Below are 23,873 nucleotides of genomic sequence, written 5' to 3' on the forward strand. Positions count from 1 at the left end.
TTTTTCTATATTTTGGGCAATTTAATGAATATCAATAGTTTTCAAAAATTAATTTTTGCGTGTGAAAAATAGAATTATAGATACGCAAGAATTATACTTTGTTCAAAGTTATAAACATTTTTATCCTGCGGAAACTTGCGATTGTCTTCCCTCACGGGATGATGCCTCGTACAAGATTTTCAATTGGTGGATGCAACCTTTTGGCTTCGCGCGGCGACGCTTTGGGACAATAGAGAAGATTGTAAGAGAGTGACGGAAGTTGGAAGGGATGAAAGGGGAGAGAAGGGGAAAACGTCGGCACTTTTCGGAAGTTATAAAACTTGGGTATAACGCGTTCGCGTTCGAGTTTGGATTCCACTTACCTAGATCCGTGCAACGACAACGCGACAGGGACAATAGGACGAAGACGGCGATGAAAAGTCCTCGAAGTGGAGTTGGATCGGCGCTGGGACCAAGGACTGGCATGTTACTGGTAACCTGGGCCGTCGGCACGCCGATAACTCGCTCCTCCTCATCACTAACTATCCGCTGTCTCGACCGCATCGGTCATCAAGCACGTTCCTGGCATCGTGATAGTCGCAAGATGGTTGGTCAGGCTCACGTCGATGTCCTAAGCACAGAACGACACATGTTAATCATCCGCAGACAGATCTTGAGATTGTCATTAAACGGAAACTGCTCGGGTAAATAAAGAATAGTATTTTTACAGAGAAAGCCGTGGCAAAAATATTTTTTTAACCGCGTCATCTCAAACGCGATGCATTCTTTATGTACGCGCCCGTTTAATGCAATCGTAGTGTTGGTGTTGTCCTGTCTCATTGATAAGTCTATCTTATAGTTCGAGCGAAGAGTCCATAAAAATAATGTCGGCTGTTATCTTGAAAATGTATTGCAGGTAGGACGTTACAATGGAATTAACTGCCAAGGTAAATTTATCGACAAAGAATAAAAGAAAATAGCCAGCTCTTACCGCTAAAGTGATAGAGTATATTAATTCTGGATATTTTTCGGGTCAATAATTAAACGAGTATATTTTCCTAATTAAAATTTAAATGTAAATGGAAAAAACTTGATTAAAGAAAATATAATATTATCAAATATGTGATATATATATATATATATATATATATATATATATATTTTTAGAGGATATTATATTGTACATTAAATGAACTTTATATAAATGGCTTATTTTTTTATGCAGATTTTTTCGATCGATAAGTATAAAATGAAATATGCAATTCTTATTTCTGTCAACAAATCTGAATCGTTTTTTCGGCATACGATATAACGATCATATTTATGTAAATATCATCACCAGCAGCTGCATTTGTCGTGCAAAGCGAAACTCTTATCCGCGCTGCCACGGTAGCATAGGCATTTGTTATCATTTTTGTAAATAGCGCTCTTCACCCATCCTCTCGTTTGTCTTCATTCTAGGTCGTACACACAGAGTCTGGCGCGATAAGAGGTCTATTTCATCCGACAAATCGAACATCTGAATATCGCGCCCCCGTGAAATAAAATCGCTTACAATCGTCTGAATGGCACTTAGTTAAAAAAAGCCGGCTGTTATGTTCCGAAATTCGTCGCGTCTGCCCGTGATATTAACGAATAATCCGCATCGTTATGCATCGGCCACGCGACTCGTCGACAAATAGTGGGAGCCACGGGATATGAAATTTTAATAGCGCCGGTGAACGCGATCGTTTTCAAGGAAGAGGTCAAGGGAGCATCTACATCGTAATGGTGGATGCCTGGCTGTTGCAATTGTATCGCGCGCGTATGTATCGCGCGGTATAAGTACCCGCGGTATTCCATATGCTGCAATTGCAACTGCAACGCTACGCGGATTTCGCGTCACGCCTCATGCATTATTCACACCTCGCCGGAGGTAAAATTATTTTTCCCCCGGTGTTAGTATTATTAATTTCAGGCGTTAGCCCGATGCGAAACTCGGAAACTGGGAAATAACGCGCCACCCGGCATCCGGTGCATTTGAGTGCGTTTACGCAGTCGCGCGTGACGCCAACGTTTGCGTTTCTCTCGATTGAAGAGGCATCGTTCCACTTTTCCGTGACCGCATAGCGATCGCGCAATATACTCGAGTCTCTCGAGCATGTCGGCGAATCAACTAAATTGATACGCATTTCGAAGTAATCTCTTCTCGCAGAGACATCCTTGGCGTTGCATCCGTCCGATGCATCATTTTGACATAAAAAAGAAAGCTATTTTATATTATTTACCGAGCGCAGTTACATCGCGTATTTCCGCCATTTATCCTTTCATGCGTTCCACTTCTTTTCCATAAATTCCTGTATATTCCTCAGAAACTGTACGTTTGCATTACCGGGTTATTCCAAACGCGTTGCATTATGTAGAAAACTGTATTGGACGTATATATTATAGCTACACATAGAGAAGCGCGCATGTATATAGCGGAGTCTAAACAAGGATGAGAATCCCGATAATAAGAAATAATCGAGGTACTTTAATTTTGAATATAGAGGCCCGATTTTATTATTATTAATGAAAAATATTATCGCGATTGGATATATATTGTGGCATAATTCTATATATCTATATGATTGCATAAGAATATTTTACAAAACCACAACTCAATATAAAATAGAATACTGTATAAAAGATCGTAGAATATTACTATATCATCGAAACAACAAATTATGGCACAACAATATATTATACTTACTATTAAGCTACTACTTTGGAAAAATATCTATTACGATATCGAATTGTAAGCAATATACCGACACGTTTCTTTCATAAGAACTCTGTATGCTTTTCGTGCCGCGTCTAAGATATAGGGACGGAATACGAACGAGGCCCTAAAGCCGTCAGAAACAAGTGTTGCGCTCCGTATTGAAGTTGTAAGATACGGCAATACGTATGCACCAAAACCTATAATGGAACTCCAGATAGGTTGCTTTGAATACTCGATGGAGCTCGAGAATGGAAAGCTATCGGGTACATTGTACCCGATAGCTTTCAGCGAAGCCAAGCAAAACTCAGCGAGTACACGTATTACACGAAACGGATAAAGCTCGGACTGAGGTTACACAAATAACAAGCGAGATAATGGAAACGTGCTTTAAACCGGGGGTTATCCAATGTTGAAAAAACCAATAGCTTTTCTCGGCACATGGGGCAGGAAGGATCATTAATGCTTCTCGCGTACCATTTTTTTTTTTTTTTTTTTTTTTTTTCAAGATAAAGTGCATCCACTGTCACTGAACTCTTCTTGAGCATCCGCCGCCAAAGAGACATCGCCTCACTAATTATTTATAATTATCGATCGTCAATAAGCAGTGTCTCCGGGGAAGATCGCATCATGTGAAAAGTCTTGTATCTCGAAATTACGACATCGCAATAACATTATTCTTTCGCTCACGGGGGATTGTGTAATTTTATAAAACTTACTTAAAGATAGAATTGAAGAAAATTGCAGAGAAATTCATAGGTGATTATGCAGCGCGTTCAGAACTGATGTAAATACGATTTATGATATAAATAAAATGGGAAATTTCCAACGTACTGTATTACACGCGAATGTTACGATGAGACTGAGATTTACTCACAATGAAAAATTACATACACATATACACGAAGTAGTAAAGTTTCGTTTCTGTTTATATCTGGTAATATACACGACACGTGAGACCTACATGACAACATTGCGCATATATTTCAAGTATCTCCTTAATATGCAAACTAAACTAAAGAGATATAAATGTATGTTTTTTTAAATATCTCTATTTTATGTGTATATTTTTTTTATCTTCTTTAAATTATAAATGATGCTTCAAAGCACAAATAGCATACCATAAAAATAGCCTCTATCTTATATAAGTTATGTAAATACCAAATAAATTGTGTAAATATCTTTATTTTTTTTCGGTTTTATTTATCTATTTAAAAAATTTTATTATTCCACAAAGAAATATATTACTTGTTTCAACAAAGAAATATATATATATTATAAACATTTTGAGAGCATATGCGCGTATATTGTTTTACATTAGGCAGAACGAGATGCTGCAAAGTGTATAAAATCGATTAACGGATAAGTATCAAAGGTAGCTACTCGATTAAAATAATAATTTAGTTACTTGTTTATGTTACGTGAGCGCGCGTTATAAATGTTTCACGCGCGTGCAGCAGTTAAAAATTTTAAAAATTCCTGCTTTATAGGTCACTGCTTTGCTTCCCTTTTCTTGCAACGAGCGAACCACGCCGAAGGAAGTAACAAGCGAGAGATCCATTGCAAGGGTTGGGATCGGCGAAGTGGACCAAGGAGAAGGGAGCGCCTTTTGTGTGTATTCGATAGATCGTGCAAAACAAACAAGCCTACGAGACACAAAACAGGATCCACGATGCAAAAGCAAGTCCCGCTTGTCCAATGGACGTTCCCCTCCTTTTCTTCACGGAATACCGAGCACCGTCATTACCCCGTATATATACAGATAGCACGTTGCTCCTCCTCCACTGAGTGAAAGAGGGAACCGGGCGGATAGAAGATATGGGGAGAAAAAGAGAGAGAGAGAGAGGGAGGGGGATAGGACGGGGTAAACGGTAGGATTTTGCGATGCAAATTTCATTCCGGTCTCTCTTCTCTCCGGCTACGCTCCTGCCCCACCTTCCTAGTCAGCCCTTTCCCCGCGTCTATCTCCGTTCTTTTTTATTTTTCTACTTCTAGTTTTCTTTATCTACGACCGCCTTTGCCTCTCTTTTTGAGAAATCATCTCGCGAGAGTCCTCTCTCTCGGGATGTCGTCGACCACCCCGACAAAATTATCGCGATCGCTTCGCTCGGGCGGACACGCTTTTTCGCGGTTCGTCGCGATTTTCACAAGGGAAAGCTCGGGCAAAGCCGACGTCGACGAGGACTTGTCGCGAATGCGATCGTTGGAGTCTGTGAGAGCTGACGGCGCTGAAAAAAGTCCGGGAATGAAGCAAGCGCCGGCGGAATTAATTAATTCTGACGGGGTACTACCCACCCATCTTTTTAAATGACAATACGCCGTCACGTTCGTCATCGACGAAGAAAGACTTCCCTCTCGTTTCTGGGATCGAGAATAACCACTATGGTTCGACTTGCATTGCTTTCAACTGAACGATTCGATCAAAATAATTAAGAATGACAGGTAACGTCACTTTAAAATCCCGGAGTTAAAGCTTTGATGAGAAAATGCAAAAAAGCAGTCCCACTGAGACTGGAAAAGTAAAGTTTCAACTTCTCGCAATTATATGATTATTTACCGTAAAGTAATTCATCAATTTCACAACGTTTCGCGAAAAGCTTATAGTATTGATCGACGTATCGTAATGTATGGTTTTTTTCGCAAAGAGCATTCTTCTATGATTTTTACTTGGATAGCTCGAAACTAATCTGAAAGCTTCTAACTCGCAACACATTCTTCGCTTATATTTCCTATATCAATATCGATTGTTATTCTTATGTATATCTGTAAATTTTATTAATTTATAGATTATTTTCAAATATCTTTAAGAATTTTATAAAAGTCGAGTAATATTGCAAGAATCAAAAGAAAATCAATAAATGTCTCTTTTAACAAATGAAAGATGAATATAAAAAATTCAATTATTTTATTAATGTAGAACATATTTATGCTCGAAAAAAAAAAACACTTGAATTTTTTTCCCGTAAACATAATATTATTACTCCTGTGGCGGAGTTTGTTTATCATAACAAATAGCAAGACGAATTAATGTAATCCTCGTTAACGACCGCGGAAACGACGTCAGACATTAAACTCATTGCTCTTAGGGGTCGCGGTTAATCCAGTATGGATTACCCGCGAGAAGAAAAAGAGCGGGAAAGGAACACCGGACGCGCTCTTTTCTCGTAGGGGAGAAGAAGGTGTACGGAAAAGAAAAAGTATATAAAATTTAAAAGTCCGCCACGAGTCGCTCGTCGTTAAGCAAAGGTTTAGCGATTCCTTAGAGAGGATAAAATGTGTATATATGGTAGATAACTCCTCTCCCTCGCCGCGTTTCTTTTTCCCCTCTTGCTATTGTATGCGGTAAGCGAACGTATACTCGATATGCTTATTTTGCTCCGCGGAATCCGTCTCGATTCGCAGAGCTCCCGTCGATAATGCAAGCATCGTTGCTCGTCTTGATGGAGACGATTCGGATAAGGCTTCGCTCGGAATTATTCGGTTTGTACCAATTTCGAGACCATCTCGTTTTCCCTCCGCGTTCTCCTTCGTCGACTACTACTACTACTTGCGTCGGTACCGCTTCCACTTCTATTCTAACCAATACCCCGCCGCTGATCCAGTTCCTACATAGTCAAATAATCGAACCGTCTCCTTAGGAGAAACCGAAGGATTTGGGAAAACACGGTTATCGGATCGAACAGCGCCACTTTGCTACCGGCAGAAAGTCTCACGGGAACTTAAAGACTGACGTTTACACCTCAAAGAGAAAATTAAAGGGATCCCTTCTTGCAAAAGTCCGATTTAAAAATTCGATCCGCGTTAATCGTGTAACGTTATATCGATGATTAGAAATTGTTTATTACATGTAATATATATATATGGCTTATTATATAAATATTAAAGCATCGTACGACGCAATATTGAAATAATAAAAAGATACATGAGTAATAAAACGTGCGCAAGATAGAATTCTATAATTTCAAATATTTTAAATATCTCATTATACAGCTAAAATTAACATAAAGATTTTTTTTTTTTCGAATTTATTGCATCACCAAACCGGGAGAATTTAATGTTTTCTAACGTTGATATTTGTGAGACGACCGGAGCAGTTGAAACTATCTCCACTGTCAAGTTAAGTACACCACTTATCGCCACTCGTCGTGGCTCTTGGTAACTATGAAGCTTTCGAGAGCTTTCTACTAGAAGAATTTCGCATATAGCCGATATCGTGCGATTCTCGTAAAACTTTCGTTTCGGATTTCGTTGTTACAGAGAGATCGTTGGTATTAGAAATTTTTATAAAGTCAAATATAAAACTTCACAATAATTCAAAAATATAATATAACGGAAATATAATTTATCAAGTCAGTCATCGTAAAGTAACAATTTTTGTGACATTATAATGAAATGTTTATGGTATTGTTTTACTAAAAGTCACAAAATAAATATATAAAAATATATCTTATAATGCATGTATAATATTGTAATATCTATTACTATTATAATTATTCGTGCATATATTTTGACAAAATTTTAAATACGATGATAATTTAAATATGCAAAGTAGGAAGAAAATCGCAATTTAATGTTTAAGTCGCATCTTAATTGGCTAAAATAAAAGGCAAACTTTTATATTCTGGTAAAATAGGTAATTTCAGCCATTGTATTATAAAAGAAACAAATATTTCTTTCACGCGGACGCGTTTATGCTAATATTTCACATTACACTTTCTACGCAATCTTTTTCAACATAAAATGATTATTATCTCCTTTAGAGTAACTATTTTACATTTATTATAATTGTAATATATATCTCTTTTCTTTTAAAGTGCACTTCGCTACAATTACATTTAGACAAGACCGTTTAATATATTTTTTCTCCTGACGATGAAACTGTTTTCGAGTTTATTTCAATTAAAAAAAAAATAATAATAATAATTATTATTATTATTATTTCATAACCAGGATAATAATAAAATATTGTTTTTTTTCCATTAGATGAAAAATAGAAACAGTAATAAAAATTTGTTACATTGTTATCATATTGAATTTCTATTGACGAAGTCATAGCAGAGAGAAATGCGAGTCGCATTTTAAATCGTTACGTTATCGTTCAATTGTGATGTTATGCAGAACCCCGTAATTCCTATCGAAGGATCTATATCAACAAAACAGATATTCGAAAGACTTTTGAACACGTTAATGATCGGTATTCACTCCTGTTCAGCCAAACACGTTGGATTTCCGCCACTCAAACTAGCAATTAGCAGGATTCATCGAACGTGCTTACCCAGTAATCGAGTGACACTATCTGCCCGGTATTTTGCAATATCAACGGAATTATATAGCACGCACTGTTCAAAAATATTTATGTAAGCTAGTTTACGACATTTACATTTTTAAATCAACAATTTTTCTGTGGCGACTCCATCATAACTTCGAATAAAAAATATGATTGTTTAATGGAGAACAAAATCAAATTAAAAAAAAAAAAAAAAAAAAAACACACACACAATATATATTTTATCAGTTAATAGCATCATACAGCTTGTTTTTAAAGATTTGTTTCAATTTTATTTGTAGATACTATAAATTACAAACATTTGCATAAAAATACACGCGAAGAATAAAACTGCGATATGTCCCAATTCGAATCAAAAGCCGTGGGCTTTATTGTTATCTCACGAAACAGGAAAGTAGCCGGAAAGAGAGAGAGAGAGCGAGAGAGAGGGGGAGAGAGGGGGAGAGAGAAATCTCTCTGTATTTTGCCTAGAGCGTCAAAATATCTGGGTTTAGCGGCCGTCCTTTGTGTATACCCTGCACGCTATCGATATCTGTACATTGTACGCTATAAGGCACTCGTGAATTCACGGCATTTTAAATTACTAGTTGCTTGATAACAACCATACAAACGGCTGCAGACCCCGTTAAAGTGTCAGATAAGAAATATTTCAGTGCTCTCTTATGTTATTCGCCATTGTCTGGAAAAACGGTAGCGAATAAACTTAACTGACGCACAAGTATTATCTCAAATCCGCCTATATATAGAGAGAGAAACTCTGTCTTTATAATTCTTACTTTAGAAATTCTTGAAATTAAAAAGACAAATTCTTCCTATTGTAAACAAAAAATAGATTGTTATTGCCATTCTCAGTTATTACATTTATTTGAATTAAAAATGTGCTTTCTTTTTGCAAAGCGTGAATTTTGGAAGCAGTTGTATCACAGTAGGCTGACTTACAGAAGAGATAAGCCATAAGCAATGCTTTCATAGCGAGGTATGCCGCTTGTTGGAAAGATAATAAACGATAACACGCAACATTCGGAATTCGGACGAACGTCTCCGTCGTTAAGCCTGGCGGAGCGACAAGGGGGGCGCATTTGACGCAACCCTGTCCTTCCGTAAATAGCACAATCCGAGAATACCTCGTTTTGATATATTTAAACGATGTCCGTCCCCGTCTATACATACGCTCTACACGCGAGCACGCATACTTTGATTGAGGTATTCATGGCAGCAATGAAAAGCGAGACCCCGGGACATTTGCTCGTGGATTTCCTCGCCGCTCCGCTTTCGAGGAGAATGGCAACGCGCGGAACAATAAACGCCGACCAGATGGAGGAAATATTTTAACACGGCGTGCTGCCAACGAAGTGAGCAATTATACTCTTTTTAGAAACGCGGCAGCGTCATTTCGCGCTTGAATTACGCTCGCATGGACACTTTTTAAATCGATGTATTATTGAGACAATTATAATTAACGATGCTAAATAAATTGTGATGCGCATAGCAAAATATTCTGAAAGAGATATATCCGCATCAGAATATTTAGAGAAATATTTCCTTCTAGAACGAGAGAATTGCAGCGCGCAAAAGTTGAAGAGAATTTATGTAACAAATATAATAAATATTGAAGCCAGCTATTGTTAAAGTAACAATACACAATATTTTAACATTATTTAGAAATATATGAGTGGCGCGTAACTGCAGCGAAATATTGTTCCGTAATGGATAATTACGAATATCTGTACACGGAATAGCGTGCTTGTAATGGGAAATATACAATTACGATAACGTTAAAGTGCTATTACGGGAAATTGAATATTAAGCTCGGTTTGATGTTATTTGTTTCGATATGATCTAGAATCATGATGTAACGGCGATCAATAATGCCGCGGGTTCTGGAATTCTAGCGGAGCGTATTCATCGCTGGGGAAATGCGAGATACAGCGCCTCGTGGAAGTCAAGGAAGCGTAAGGAGCTAACTTAGAGAATGGAAGGCTCTTGAAGGAGCAGACCGTGGATAGTCGAAGGGGATTGTTGGAATAATCTCTTTAAGAGCTTCAGGTATTGAAGCACAGTTTGAACGGAAGTCTTCTACACTCGACCGCAACCCTTCTCGATGGTTGTCACACGTCCACGAGCATGATCGACACGGTCTCCTCTCGTGTACGGGATCGCTGATACACGGCTCGATATCGTTCCGTAAAACTTACTTCGCTCTCAACTTACTTTGTTACTTCAGTGACGTAAAGAACGTGTTATCCAAACGGCGCGTCCGTGCGACGAGCCGAAAATTAATTATGATGGATTATCTAATTAGTTACAAGAAGAAAAATGTTTTATTAATCGCCCTCCTTAAAACGATGGACGGCGTATACGCGGATTCTTATCGGCGGCGACCTCATTCTGGGTTAATTGCGTGAAAAGTACAACCCTCCCGGTACGTCGTGCGCAGAGGCGGGCTTGGGAAAGCAGCAGCCATCCGACGTAATTTGGTGGATGATGGGCGTATTAAGAGCTCGTTGAAATGTTGCGACAATCTAAGCAATATGTAGTCACCTCCGCTTTTTTTTCTCTCTCTCTCGTCATCGCTATATTTTGTATTCCCGGTGATATACCTTACATCGCGGTTCATTAATGTCGGGTATGAAAAATACGAGGGTTCACTTAACGAGGGAAATACGTTAACAATGTGTTCCGGTATATTAAAAAATGTTGGCTCGCGTCATAGAATGTGCAAATCGTGACCGTGCGTTTTCTCGCGACGCTCTCGCAAAGAACTAGGTTTATACTTTAATCGTAACGTTTCTTAAAATAATGCCGCAATTCTATTACACGCTTGCGAGCTGTGAAAATGGCGCTTTACGATGACAGTCTGGAAACTTTGGTAACGTCCGCGAAGCTACACAACTCACCCTATAAAGTCGACTTTATGAGAAAACTAGTGACCTTTTCTACCGGTACATTTCTTCTCCGGAAGAAGTTCCATGGCAAAACTCTGAGGCTTGATAAAAAAAATCGATCTGTTTATCGCTGTCAGTGGAAAACGCAATTCTCGAAAACGGAGTCTTTAATCGATTAATAAATGTTTGAAAGACTTATGAAATGTTCTACGGTGTAATCGCGCGCCTCACGATCTCATTTGCATGTGTTTTTTTTTTTTTTTTAATCAAGACGAAAGATTTAGGTTTATTTCAGAAGCACCTCGTGACGTAATCTTGATGCGGAACTTATCAACATGGATCTCCGCGGAAAATTGATTTCGTTTTAGAAGAGAACACGAACGTCATTACCATTACTGAAACTTTAGCTACGTGGGTGGCTGGAAAATCTAAGGAGATGAGTTTCGAGATATCAATGCGCGCGATAGCAGAGTGGCGAATTAAAATTTTCTTTCTCAAATAACAGGAACTCTATACCGCCCGGATATTCTTCTCTCTTCCTACCTCTCTCCTTCTCTCTCTTTATAGCGTTCGCTCCCGAGTCTTCCATCTCGAGTTGATCGCGGCCGGCTACGAACATACCCCGTTCAATTTGACTTCGGAACTTTTCGCGAACGGCATTCCGCACTCCTTTTATTCGGGGAAACTCACGGCGAAACTTGAACGGCGCAGGGTAGACGAGAGCTTGCGGTTAGAGCGGGACGGGCAGAAATGCGGAAGATGAATAGCGTGCGAGAAGGAACTAATAAATAGTATGGGAGACGGGTAGATAGCGTAAGAAAGACGGAGGGACGGAACAATCTCGCGCAAGGACGGCTAAACGACACTTCATACGTGAAAGGTTATCGCGCCTGGTGGGCGCTGATACCAGGGATGTACATCACCATCCCATCCGTCCTCTCGCCATCCTTTCTTTCGTTCTTCTTAGCGCGCCACCGTGTCCTGTCTCATCTTCAGTCCCATCATGCCGGATTTATTACTCACATGCAAATAACGGATGTCCTCGCGGCTCAGAAATTCCTATTTATACGCGAATATCGCCGTGAAGTCTTTTAAAACTTATCCCCCTCTTGACGTTGCCGCACCTCCCTCCGGCTGTCCTTTCTCTCGATTGACCTTCCCTCGTTTCTTTCTCATCGAAGAAAAGCCGAGATCCTTAGCGAAGTAAACGGGACTGAGAGTTATTAGATTTCCAATATTTATGAAAGATGCTACACCGTGTAGTACCTCCGAGGGAAATACAATAATCGTTTCCGGAACGCGAAGTTGGCGGGTTTGTAAAATCTAGTTACGCGGTTCCGAATTAAGTTAAATTAAATTAAATAAGACCAGCGAGAGAAAGAATGAGTGAGATAAAGAGAGAGAGAAGGATGCCAGAATCACCGCGAGCGCTTCCTCGTGCGGAAGAACTCCCATTCCGTAAAGATCGAGAGTTACGCGGAGTCGAAAACCCATCAGGGCATTCTTTGTGTCGAGATTCAAGTACCATATCGTATAACTGTCGGAGTTATAGCCGATTCCTTTTCCACACCGCCTTTTTCTCGATTTGCCTCAGCGGCAACACGAAGAAAAGAGTGGTTTCGGCGATGAAGAGGAGAGTCCATGAGAAGAAATTCAGCCACGCCGATCTTACGGTGGTCGCATTAACCGGACGGGACGAAAATGCGAATCACGTAAGAGCGGGAGCGAAATTCGTCGTTTAGCTTTCGTCGATGCAGGCCCCGTCACCTCGTACGTACAAACGCTGAGAGAAACCGAGTGTAGGGGGGGGAAAAAAAATAATAGAAAGAAAGAGCGAGAGAGAAAGTGAGTCGGTGGCGCGACAGAAAAATAAAAAGAGCAGACACGGAAATCAAGAGAGAGAAAGAGAGAAGGAGGTAAGAGAGGGTACCGTAAAAGAGGGTCAAGGGGAGAAACGAGGAGAACGAGCAGCGGGAGGTTGGTGGCGAGACGTCGTGCACGGTGCTAGGTTCTGGGGAGAGGCGAGATCTCTGTATTCGCGGCAGGAACTCGAACACTCGATAGTGTGCTTTAGAAAAATTCGTGACAGAACTGCTAAAGCGACCGGCGCACAATTTACGTTATTAAATCGGCGGAACGGGCTCGAAGCACCGGACGAGTGCTGCCTATTCGACGTTATTCCGCGTTTAAGTTCTCCTTTCGACTCCGCATATCGTCCACCCCGCTCTCGCGCGTCCCCGCGACCGCCACCGGTCGCTTATACTTCAACCCCTTCGTTCGCCGACTTGGGTGCCACGTCCGATAACGTACCGATGACGTTTCGCCTCCCTTTAGCTTTTCACGTACCTCGATAAGATTCCTCGGGGTTTCGGCGCGACCGTAAAGGCGACCTGAATTTCCGCCGAAATTCAGGGCTATACGTTCGTCGGTGGTCACGTCCGCGCGACGGGACGAATTCTGAATTATTTTTCGGGACTATCCGCCGATGGTTCCGCCCTATCTATCTAGTAGATCGTGACGATGCGTTCACGCAAGTATTGGTATTTGATTCGGTATTTTTAATATCAGGAATAAGCACTGTTATACGTAGAATAACACTAATTTCTTTGCGTTACAGATATTTGTCATAGCGATAATCGTATATACGATTAAAATAAAGAAAAGCAAAACTGTCGTAAATGTGGAGAGAAATCACAAATATATAATAATTTGAGAGAACATAGAAAAATCAAAATATAATGCACATGTAATAATATAATACATTAATGTGTAATATAATGTATCGAGAGTTTTATGATGTTTAATACAATATATATATGGGGGGGGGGGGGGTAATAAATTTTATAATAATATCAAAACATTCTCTTATTTCTCGTTTGTAAATATCTACGTCAGTCAATCAATTGATTGAAGTTAGTATTTTTAGAAAAAAAAAAAAAAAAATTCACCATCGTTTTGAGTAAATTTCAACAAAACTTTAAACATAAATAACATAAAGAATTATTCCGGACTGCCGTATCGTCCATCGTTTTGCCTGAATCCCGAAGTAGATACCCTCTCAGCGATACATGTATATTTCCGGCAGCCAGAAAATTTCCTATTTGCGAGTTTCACAACAAAACTATTTGCCACTCCCATTCCGCGGATATATACTGATATATTTCAGCGGTAAACAGTTCGTCGCGAGACGGTGATAGAAATAAAAATAAACACCAGCAAGGATGGATCGTCCCTATAAAATATGATAACGCTCAGAAGCCTTATATAGTTTCCAGTGGATGCGCCGTTGCAAAAACGTCATAAATATGCAGTACGGCGATCCGATGCGACAGGTTCGTTCTCAGGAGATGCCGACCCCGATTTACTTTGCATAAACCGGTGTATAAGAATTGCTGCTCGACATACCGTTACGTCGTTTAGTGTTTTTAGGGTACTTGCGGATACTATCGTCAAACTTTGCCAAGAGAAATATCGAAAACATATTATAAATGAATATTCTTGGATACTATTACAGTTTCCAATTTACAAAATTTTCAAACTATACAATATCCATAATATTCTCATAATAAATTGCAAAATTATTGTATGTATTTCGAAAATCGTAAACTTTATCCACTATTTGCAAATTAGAGACCTAGTTGCAAAAGAAAAGTATGATCGCTCTTTTCGAAATGTTGGAAAAAATTAAAAGAAGAATTTAGATTATAATTTTATTTAATTGCTAATTAGATGCAAGGCTTTTTATTTTTGATATATATATATATATATATATATAAAATACAATATTCGTATTAAATATCAAATATCTTCTAAGATTTATATTGGTAAAATAATTTATTAATTATAGTTTATTAATTTTACAAGAGAAGTGCCATACACATTAACAGGAGTGGGAAAACTATGTTAATTCAAACTATCTTGACGCAATTGGTATAAATTTAATTGCGATAATAATTTCTAGAATTGCGATATCAAATACATAATCAAGTAGACCGTAACTTAATGCATCCAATTATGTATCACAAGAAATATGTATTTTGCGCGTATATATTATTATGACCTATTTTATCATGATATTGCCAAGTACGTGTATATAGAGCGTTTACAATTAGTTAAACTGTTCAATAATATTAAATATGTAGCGTGCACATATAACATTCTATTATACAATATTCCTTCATATGTACATGTACAAACATTTGGCAAAATCTATTTCATCGCAATTCACCGTAAGCTATGGACCGATTATGAGCACAACACGTAAAGCTTAACTATTATTATAAATTCGCAGTCAAAAACGGCCAAACGTTAAATTGGATCGAAGAGCCAGAGGCCCGATGTAATGTACGTAAAATACAGGAGAGCTAAACCACGTAGAGAAACGTGGCTTCCTTGCTACCCTCAGTTCCTTATTGTCAGAGCAAAGGGCGATTTCTCTCCGAAACGACGTTACTCTCCGCATCGGAAGAATTTAAAACGAAGTCACGATTCCCCGTATAGGATGCCGAGTATCTACTCGCGCGAAATACTTTGGGATAAAGGCGCGTAGAAGGTAGCTCGTGCCGATATATAGGATTTGTGCGATCTCCACTTTCTATGGAATATTTCTAGCGAAAGCAAAAATAATGCGCGATCTTCACTAAGGTTATACATATGTGATATTCTGCATTTCAGCTTTATTTCGGGTAAATTTGTACGTATTTGTTAAAAGAACGTTTTTTTTATCTATATCTATAATATACTTCACACACACTGATACACATACATACACACACACACACACTTTGTAAATACCATGCAAAAACAAATTAATTATAATTTACACATATTCACACACATACACATATTTTGTATACTAAACTTGAAGCTAAATAAAATATTATATTTCACCCCAAAGTCTCGCGTTTGTATCTGGCTACCCTTCCACGAGTTCTGATCCCGACAAGCGTATCCGCTTGCGCAAGCGGTTCGTTACAATCTATCATATATCTCGTCTTGCTTTTCGAAAGATGGATACACAAGCTCAAAGTGTGCAGTAACGAGAATAATAGCTCCATTTAATTTCCATGCGATTCAAAGCGACTAAAACGTAACTAAAAAGAAAGCACAAAATATACAAATTGCGAATTTCCTTGCTTGTCCGCTTTCGACAATTTCGTTGAAGACCAAAAGCTTGTTAAGTTCTTTGACGCGAAACAAGCCGGCACTATGAAGGGGAGAATAACGGTTTAATGCGTAGAACTTATCCGGATAGTCGATATGTGCCCCAACTCAATAATAATTTCGAAATTATTATCACTTATACATAGTGCGTATGCACGCAACTCTGAAAATCATTGACTGTTACTAATTGTAAGTATTATATCATGCTAATAGATAGTACAAACTAACAGAAAATTTACGTATTAAGCATAAAGAATTAATTATTTTCATAATGTTAAAAATATGAAAATAAAGTTTTCTAATAAGATATTATCAAGTTAAGATATCATTATTAGAATTCTGATCAGCTTAACATAAATACCAATATTTTTTCTCGATATTATCTTTATCTTCTAATATCTGTAGACGACGATCGATCGGTTTTTATCTCGAATTCGAAATTGTTTTCCAATACAAAGCATCTGTACGCGTACACATATATGTACTTAAGATTTCGTATGTTTTGTATTTCTGTATATACGTATATAAAATTTTCTTTTTGTTTATTTCATTTCTCAATATGTTGAACTATGAATAGAAGAAACGATATGACAAGAAAGATGTGAATTTTTAATTTAATGCGATATTTTAAAATAAATCTGCCTTATTTAAGATTTTATTCGATAAAGCAGAAAATTTTTAGCCGAACAGTATCAACTTGGACTGTGTAAACGATGATACAATGTAGTTATTTTCACAGACAACTATTATTATATTCAGATACTTTTAGATAAAACTGTAGATCAATAAAAATTCTATATATAGCGATCTTATGATTATTCAACAGGTTTTAATTACAATATTATAATATAATATTTCATTTGCAAAAAAACAAACTGGAGACAAATCTGGCCGAAAGGATAATAAAGTAATATTTGTAATTCACATATGGATGTATTCACATATTGACGATGTAAAAGATTAAAAGATTGTCAGCCGGATGAAAATGAATGAAACTTTCATGTCTGAAAAAAGCACTCTGAAATTCAATTATCTATCCTTTCAGATGTTCTAATTAAATACTGAATTTTATCGAATATTTTCGATGTTCCACAGAATTGGCGCAATTTAAATCCGAGCACACTTTTATATCAATGTCTGCATATTAGCCACGAAAAATGTAAATAAAGCGAAAATTTCTGAGCACCGCTAAAATGACTATAATAATATAATTGTTACAATTACTGCTTTCTTTTATGAAAAATTTGCAGAAATAATGTTTGAAAAATTTGTAAGCATGCTACGATTAAAAGTGATATAGATTTAAATTTTATTGTATAGAATAGAGTAAAAATATAAACCGTACGGAATAAAATAAGAAAATAAATCGTAATCTTAATAGCTATCTTTTTGCAAAGAATTTAGTAATGTGAATAAATTTAAGCAATAATTATAAAACCATCAATATGTCTTCGGTGCATGTGCTGTAAGCACTTACAGTACATTTTTCAGGATGGCCAATTTCCGTAATAAATAATATGGTTTCAACTCTCGTTCAGATCATCCTCAACGAAAGGTAGACAGACAACCAGTTGACTGCCCTGCGGAGAACAAGAGTTATACTACGAAAACTATAAGTACTGTAAGTAGTACTTTATATATACATATATAGTACTTTGTAAATACATATACCGCAAGCACTTTAAACATGTACACCATTGTCCAAAAGTTCGTATTAGCCTTATCTCTCATCGTTGCTTGAATTAATTATTTTTAATTAAAAAAATTTTGCAAGCAAATTTATTGATGAAATATTTCGCTAAGATTTTCTTCGGTGACGATATTTTCACATTTCATATAAAAATTAATATCACATCTTTCATTTATAAATGTTAGAAGATGAACGATATATCAATTATTTACAATTTATGAACATAGAAATGTCTCAATGAAATGAGTAATTCTAAAAGCGCTATCCAGAAGTTGCGAGAGTTTAAAAAGAATATATAGAAATTCACCGACACATATACGGAGCGTAACAACATCAAACGTAGAATCAAGCGCAGTGTATGCGGCTTGAATTTGAGCGTTCCTTTGGGATTTTCGCAGCACATCAAACCACAACACGTAGCTACCGTAATATCGTTCGAATTTTTAAAGCGTACATATAGAATGCTGCGTGGTGGCATACAATATTGATCGTTCGTTCATTCTACTGCATTTTTTAACCGAGCAATCACTCATATTGCATACATATGATTCGCTACCTGATTTCTTTTAAATCGCTTCTCATTTTTCCACTATTAATGTTACCTATCTTATTTTTTGATCCGAAGATTTTGAAAAGAATACTATCGGTACGTAAATGTCTCTCTAAAAAATATTGTACATGTGTTAAAAGGCTTGATTGAAACTAAATTAAAAACGTTGCATTTGCGCGCGTGTCCGACACATTACAAAGATGACAAAGATTCATAAACTTTCGCATCGCCATCGGCTTTTATTTTTTGTTCATGACCAATCGAACATTTGCAGTTTGCCACTGGCCCTTTGTGCATTGCGACCTGTCCTATTTTTTTTTAATTCGTTCTGTCGTTCGATGTACGTTACAATTCACAATCGCGTTCTCGCCTTACCCATTTTTTTGATACACATTTGCGTAATGCAAAATATATGCGCTTTGATTTTACAAAAACATAACTCCATCCCTTTCATATTACTGCGCGCATCTCTTTAAAATCAAAATATAATTTATACCTCTCTAAATTTAGTACTTTCATTGCGACAATAAATATATTCTAGCCACATATTATTAGTGAGATACCACATAATATATATATTGTACTTGATCAGACGATACATGAATTTCTGGTATTGTATATAAATAAAAATATTAATCTACGTTTTGGAATAATTTATTAAAAAGAAATTTCATTCGCTCTTTACATCTATACAAATCAGTCGTAAGTCAAACCGTTACAAATGACACCGAAAAAAAAAAAAAAAAAATAAAATAAAATAAAATAAAAAGGGTACAGTTACAGAGAACAATTGATAAAAAAAACTTCGGTTTTTTGTTGTTTTTTTTCACTTCTGCATTTTATTTTATACACGATCGTGTATATTACACAGTCGTATTTGAAAAATGCCTCCTCGCGGCCGCGGCATATTATTCGATTTCCGCGGAGGATAATAATCAGTACCATTCGCGAAAATCGTAAACGCATTTAATATTTGCGCGCGCCCAATGGGATTTTCCGTCGAGTTGCGTGTTCGGCCGTGCCCGCTTTCGTTCCGTTTAATAGCCGACGAGAGCTACCATAATCCATGATGATAAATAATTCCTATATCGGCGAAAATCCTTTTCAGCTTATTCACAGCGTATTACTCGTATATATGAGGATTAAAGTCTCTCTCTCTCTCTCCTCGCGAACGGCACGTATTGGTAGCTATTTTCCACGTTTTGCTTTTTCATCATCTGAACGCTTATAAACGATTAAGATGTTTTTCTCAAAAATAGTCGATTTTTTCACTCATTCATTAATATAAATGTCTTTCCAAGCTATTACAATATATGCGTGTAAATTTATTATATAGTAAATATATATATATATATATATATATATATATATATATATATATATAATAAATTTCTTGTAATGTCTCTTTTTTTCTCTCCAATCGCAGAAACAAATTATTATCGTAAGAGTCAAGGAGAATCCTCAAACAATCACTATCAATTATTACGATAATTACTATCTATAATTAATATCTAATCATATTACAATTATCGAATATTACATCAAATTCGTAAATCTTTAAAATCAGAAATGTAGTTAATGCATAGGTATATTCTCTCAGCTACATTAGTAATTCTACATTTTCCGTAAAGGATTATCTGTCGATAATCTATTATTTTCATGGATTCGTATATAGTATCTGATACGTTTTGCATATTTTATCGCTTTATGTGTCCGTTAATTTTTTAACAGCGCTTCCGGCAATTCTATTGTCACGTCAAATTACTCAATATTTAACGCGGGGCTTCGTCCATTTGAAAGACTGACGCTCATATGCATCCTCGACCATTTTATTGAATGGTATTTGAAAATCTGATATATAGATGAAAGAGCATTTTTGCGCGTGAGATCCTACAGGGGGGAAAAAAAAAAGAAAAAAAAACGTGAGATAGGTAAGAAGATGAAAGGAATGACAAGAGGCGAGGCGAGGAAACGCTCATTAATCTTTTCTCGGTTCCTTTTCAATCTTCCTTTTTCTTCCCTTTGCGTACGGATGTGCGTCGACAATATATACACGATGCTTGCTCCTTGTACTATGGGAAATGTTCCTTTCCCGGAAGGCAATTCTTGCAATTTATTAACGTCTACATCTCGGCATTTAACGTAACAACTCGGACTTTGTACGATACGGACGGAGACTCGGAGATGAATTTGTCGTGGGGCATCTTGAATCCGCCAAGACTGCTTTTATCGTGTAAAGGACGAACGTTATATGATGTCATAAATTTATAACATTTTGCATTTTCATGATAGTGGACCGGAGATAAAATGAATTCTTCCTAACAGCATTTTGAAACATTTGTGTCAAAATATATATCAACGTTATTATATATATAATTACAAAGGTAATTTCAGCTTTGTGCATGCTCTAGATACATTTAACAGTAATTAATGCAGAATTTTTAAAGCTGCGAGAAAATCACAATGAAAGATGTAAAAAGAGAGAGAGAGAGAGAGAGAGAGAGAGAAATTACTTTTAAATAAATTCAGCTTTATTTAGAAACAGTCTATTTCGCTGGATCGAAATTAATAAGGTTGCGGAACAATTTTGAGTGGAGAGTGAAGAAATCTTGCGGAACGCGGAATCGAGGATAGATGCCTGAATAGCGGAAGCCGGGAGCTCCGGTGTTCCTCCACTTTTAATGAGCGGTGAATCTGCCTGTCCTATAATTGAAGCGATGTTGCGAGCGCAAATTGCAGAAACCCGCGACTGGCGCGAAGGAGAGAGAAACTACCGCCAGCTAAGAAATGCAGCCAGCTAAAAACTTTTCGAGTGGCCAAGTACTCGAAACTTGCGAGCAAGTTCAAGCATTCCTCGCTTTTCACAGACGCTATTTTCATTTATATACTCTTAGGTGCCTATTAACAAAACTTTTTTTTTTTAAATCACATCTAATTGCTTGAGAGATGTCGACTCGTGCGAATATTTCTCACTTAAGCGAAAAAACTAAATCTAAAAACGATGCAGAGCTGAGAGAAACGCGATTATTCAAGCAGACGATAGAAAACTAGCATATAAAAGAAAGGCAAAAAGCGACAAGGAGAGAAAAAACAATGAAAGATTAAAGAGAAAAAAAGAAATGCATATAAAAAGATTACGCGTCGTTTATAATTAATAAATTGCGAAATATAGCACAGTAAAAAGTAATTTTCTAATCGACTTTGTATTCCTTCGTAGTCACTCTGAAAAAGATTAAATCCTGCATCACTTAAGCCAATGTTATGAGGTAAATTTGCATGCTCTGAGAAAGTCTATTACTTTATGACCTCGTGGTGCATCTTTAATTTTAAGTGCACGACGTGAGTATAATTTTAATTAAATGTCTCTCCATTGCAAATTATTAAAAGTAGTTTCGGGTATATTTTAAGGAATCGAGGTTAAATATCTGTATCATATATTTTGTCGAGTGTAATGTGAGAAATACATTGCGCTTAGCCATTTCTTTCTGCTATCAGTAATATAAAATTTTCTTTTCATTAATACACAATCTTTTTTTACTTTTATTATGTAATCGAAAATTACAGTTGCAACGCGAATCAGAGACTATCGTCTCCGAGTAATGAATTCAGCACGTGGAACGCATCAAAGGTTACGATGAGTCATTTAAACCAGATCATTGTTGGAATACCGCAATAAAAAGGATTTATCGCATCGTGCGCCAATGTCGCTTATTCTCTTGAGAGATAGTTCTCACACTTGCTATATATCGTCTTCTACCGAAGACGATAACAGTAACGGTGATAAAATTCTATCAAAAAATCAGAGGTCTATTAAATTGATCACGGTCAGTGAATCTTGTGTAACGTTAATAACCATCGCGTCAATTATTAATGACATAATATAACAATTGTCAAATTTCCACGATGGATGAAACAAATCTTATCTCTGTAATAAAATTATCTCATATATTTCGGATGAGTATATTCATCTAAAAAGAGAGCAGAAAATTCAATATAATATTGAATTTGATTTGTATAATCGCTGTTGCCGATGCAATTGTGACACTCGGTAAATATTAATAATACACTTTTTATCATGCGTATTACGTTACATATCGCGCGTGTTACCAAAATAAATTTTCGCGTAAAAAAAAAAAAAACACCGTGGCCGATACGTATGCGTCATTTCGAGAGACAATATTGTCAGATAGATAGAACGGATCGACAAATAATAAACTATATAGATTTATTCCCTAAAGGTAAAAAAGCGGTGTGACTGGTTGACGGTACGACAGCGGAGCGCATCGCACGGCTGATTAAATTGGCGGCTAGGGCTCGCGGCAACATGTGAACAGGAGCTCGTGTGAAAAAATGTCCCGGTAACACGAGCTATCCGTCACAATCAATCAGCGCGAAAGGAATGTCGGGTAGAAAAAAAAAAAATGTTATCACTCCAATATCTTTGCAAACCGTGTTATTTGGCTAATATTACGATGCGAGAGAGATCTTGAAATTCTCCCGTCAGATATTTTAATTATGAAAAACTCATCAATTTAGACACCTGTTCGTATTCTTTCTGTCATCGCGTACTCGTAAATATTTTTTTATTCGATTTGATTGAATTACACCATATCACATTCATGTCGCCCATCATTTTATATTTTTGAAGGCACATGATTATTAAATACAGCTTTCTCTCCGTCAAAAGAATCATTGTCTTTTTTATGAAATCATGAGATTTGAATGGATCGCGAATCACGAAGTTGTATATATCTATGTGATACCTAAATACATACACATGACGTACGATATCACTGGAAATATCGATCGAACAATTATTCTGATGTGAGTTACGGCGGACAACGATCGTGAATTAGATTAAGCCGGTGACACATGGTGATATGAGTTACGGGATCATGTCCGACGTAGACCAAAGTGCCGTGGAGATAATATGGGAAACGAGGAGTGCGGTGCATTATCTCTCATCCTTTCTTTATCCTTCGTCTCGGATATTCCTCTCGCTCCGGCTCGCTCTCTGCGAGCAGTTGGGTGTAAACGGCTATCTCAAACGGGTCAGCAAGATTAGCCGAATCGCATAGAAGCACGACATGGTCGGTTATTGGTAGTGTAATGAATTCCGTTTTGAATTTTGATTTCTGGTTCATCATAAACGAATTTACCGATCAAGCATGTCGAACAAATCTCAATAAAGATGTCTCAATATTTGGGGGTTGCAAACACACAGAATAATGGAGACTACGATCATTCTACATATGTACAAATCCAATATCAACATGTTACTGACTATGCTATTGACTAGAGAATAGACTGTTGTCATCAAGTGACATAATATGACACGTAAAAGCCAAACAATTAACATGTTAAAATGTATCATATATAATTACGATACAGAAGAATTATTAAAATTTAAAAAAAGAAATATATAAAACATACATACACTCTATTTTACTTTCTGTATTTTTAATAAATATCCACAATTTCTTTTACACGTTAATTCTTCTTAACATCTCATCGAAGATATTATTTTCTTGTATTTATTCATCTTTTATTTATATCTTGCTTTAATATCAGTTATAAAC

The 23,873-nt window shown here is 36.9% G+C and overlaps 1 protein-coding gene across 7 annotated transcripts in view; it reads right to left on the minus strand.

Moving 5' to 3' along the window:
• Ddr (discoidin domain-containing receptor 2) overlaps positions 1-23,873 on the minus strand; it is a 166,235-nt gene that overhangs the window by 69,987 nt on the left and 72,375 nt on the right. For 6 of the 7 annotated variants that reach the window (XM_070292835.1, XM_070292833.1, XM_070292832.1 and 3 more), the window contains one exon: positions 363-610. In XM_070292835.1, the coding sequence (XP_070148936.1) occupies positions 363-543 (181 nt within the window). In that variant the 5' untranslated portion in view covers positions 544-610. Of the gene's footprint in view, positions 1-362; positions 611-17,531; positions 17,595-23,873 lie in introns of those variants that run through there. The other variant, XM_070292834.1, reaches the window with a different exon arrangement.

Source organism: Polyergus mexicanus, unplaced genomic scaffold, assembly GCF_030449975.1.
Source record: "Polyergus mexicanus isolate NDT 795.1 unplaced genomic scaffold, iyPolMexi1.0 SCAF_3, whole genome shotgun sequence".
In the NCBI taxonomy this organism is placed as follows: domain Eukaryota; kingdom Metazoa; phylum Arthropoda; class Insecta; order Hymenoptera; family Formicidae; genus Polyergus; species Polyergus mexicanus.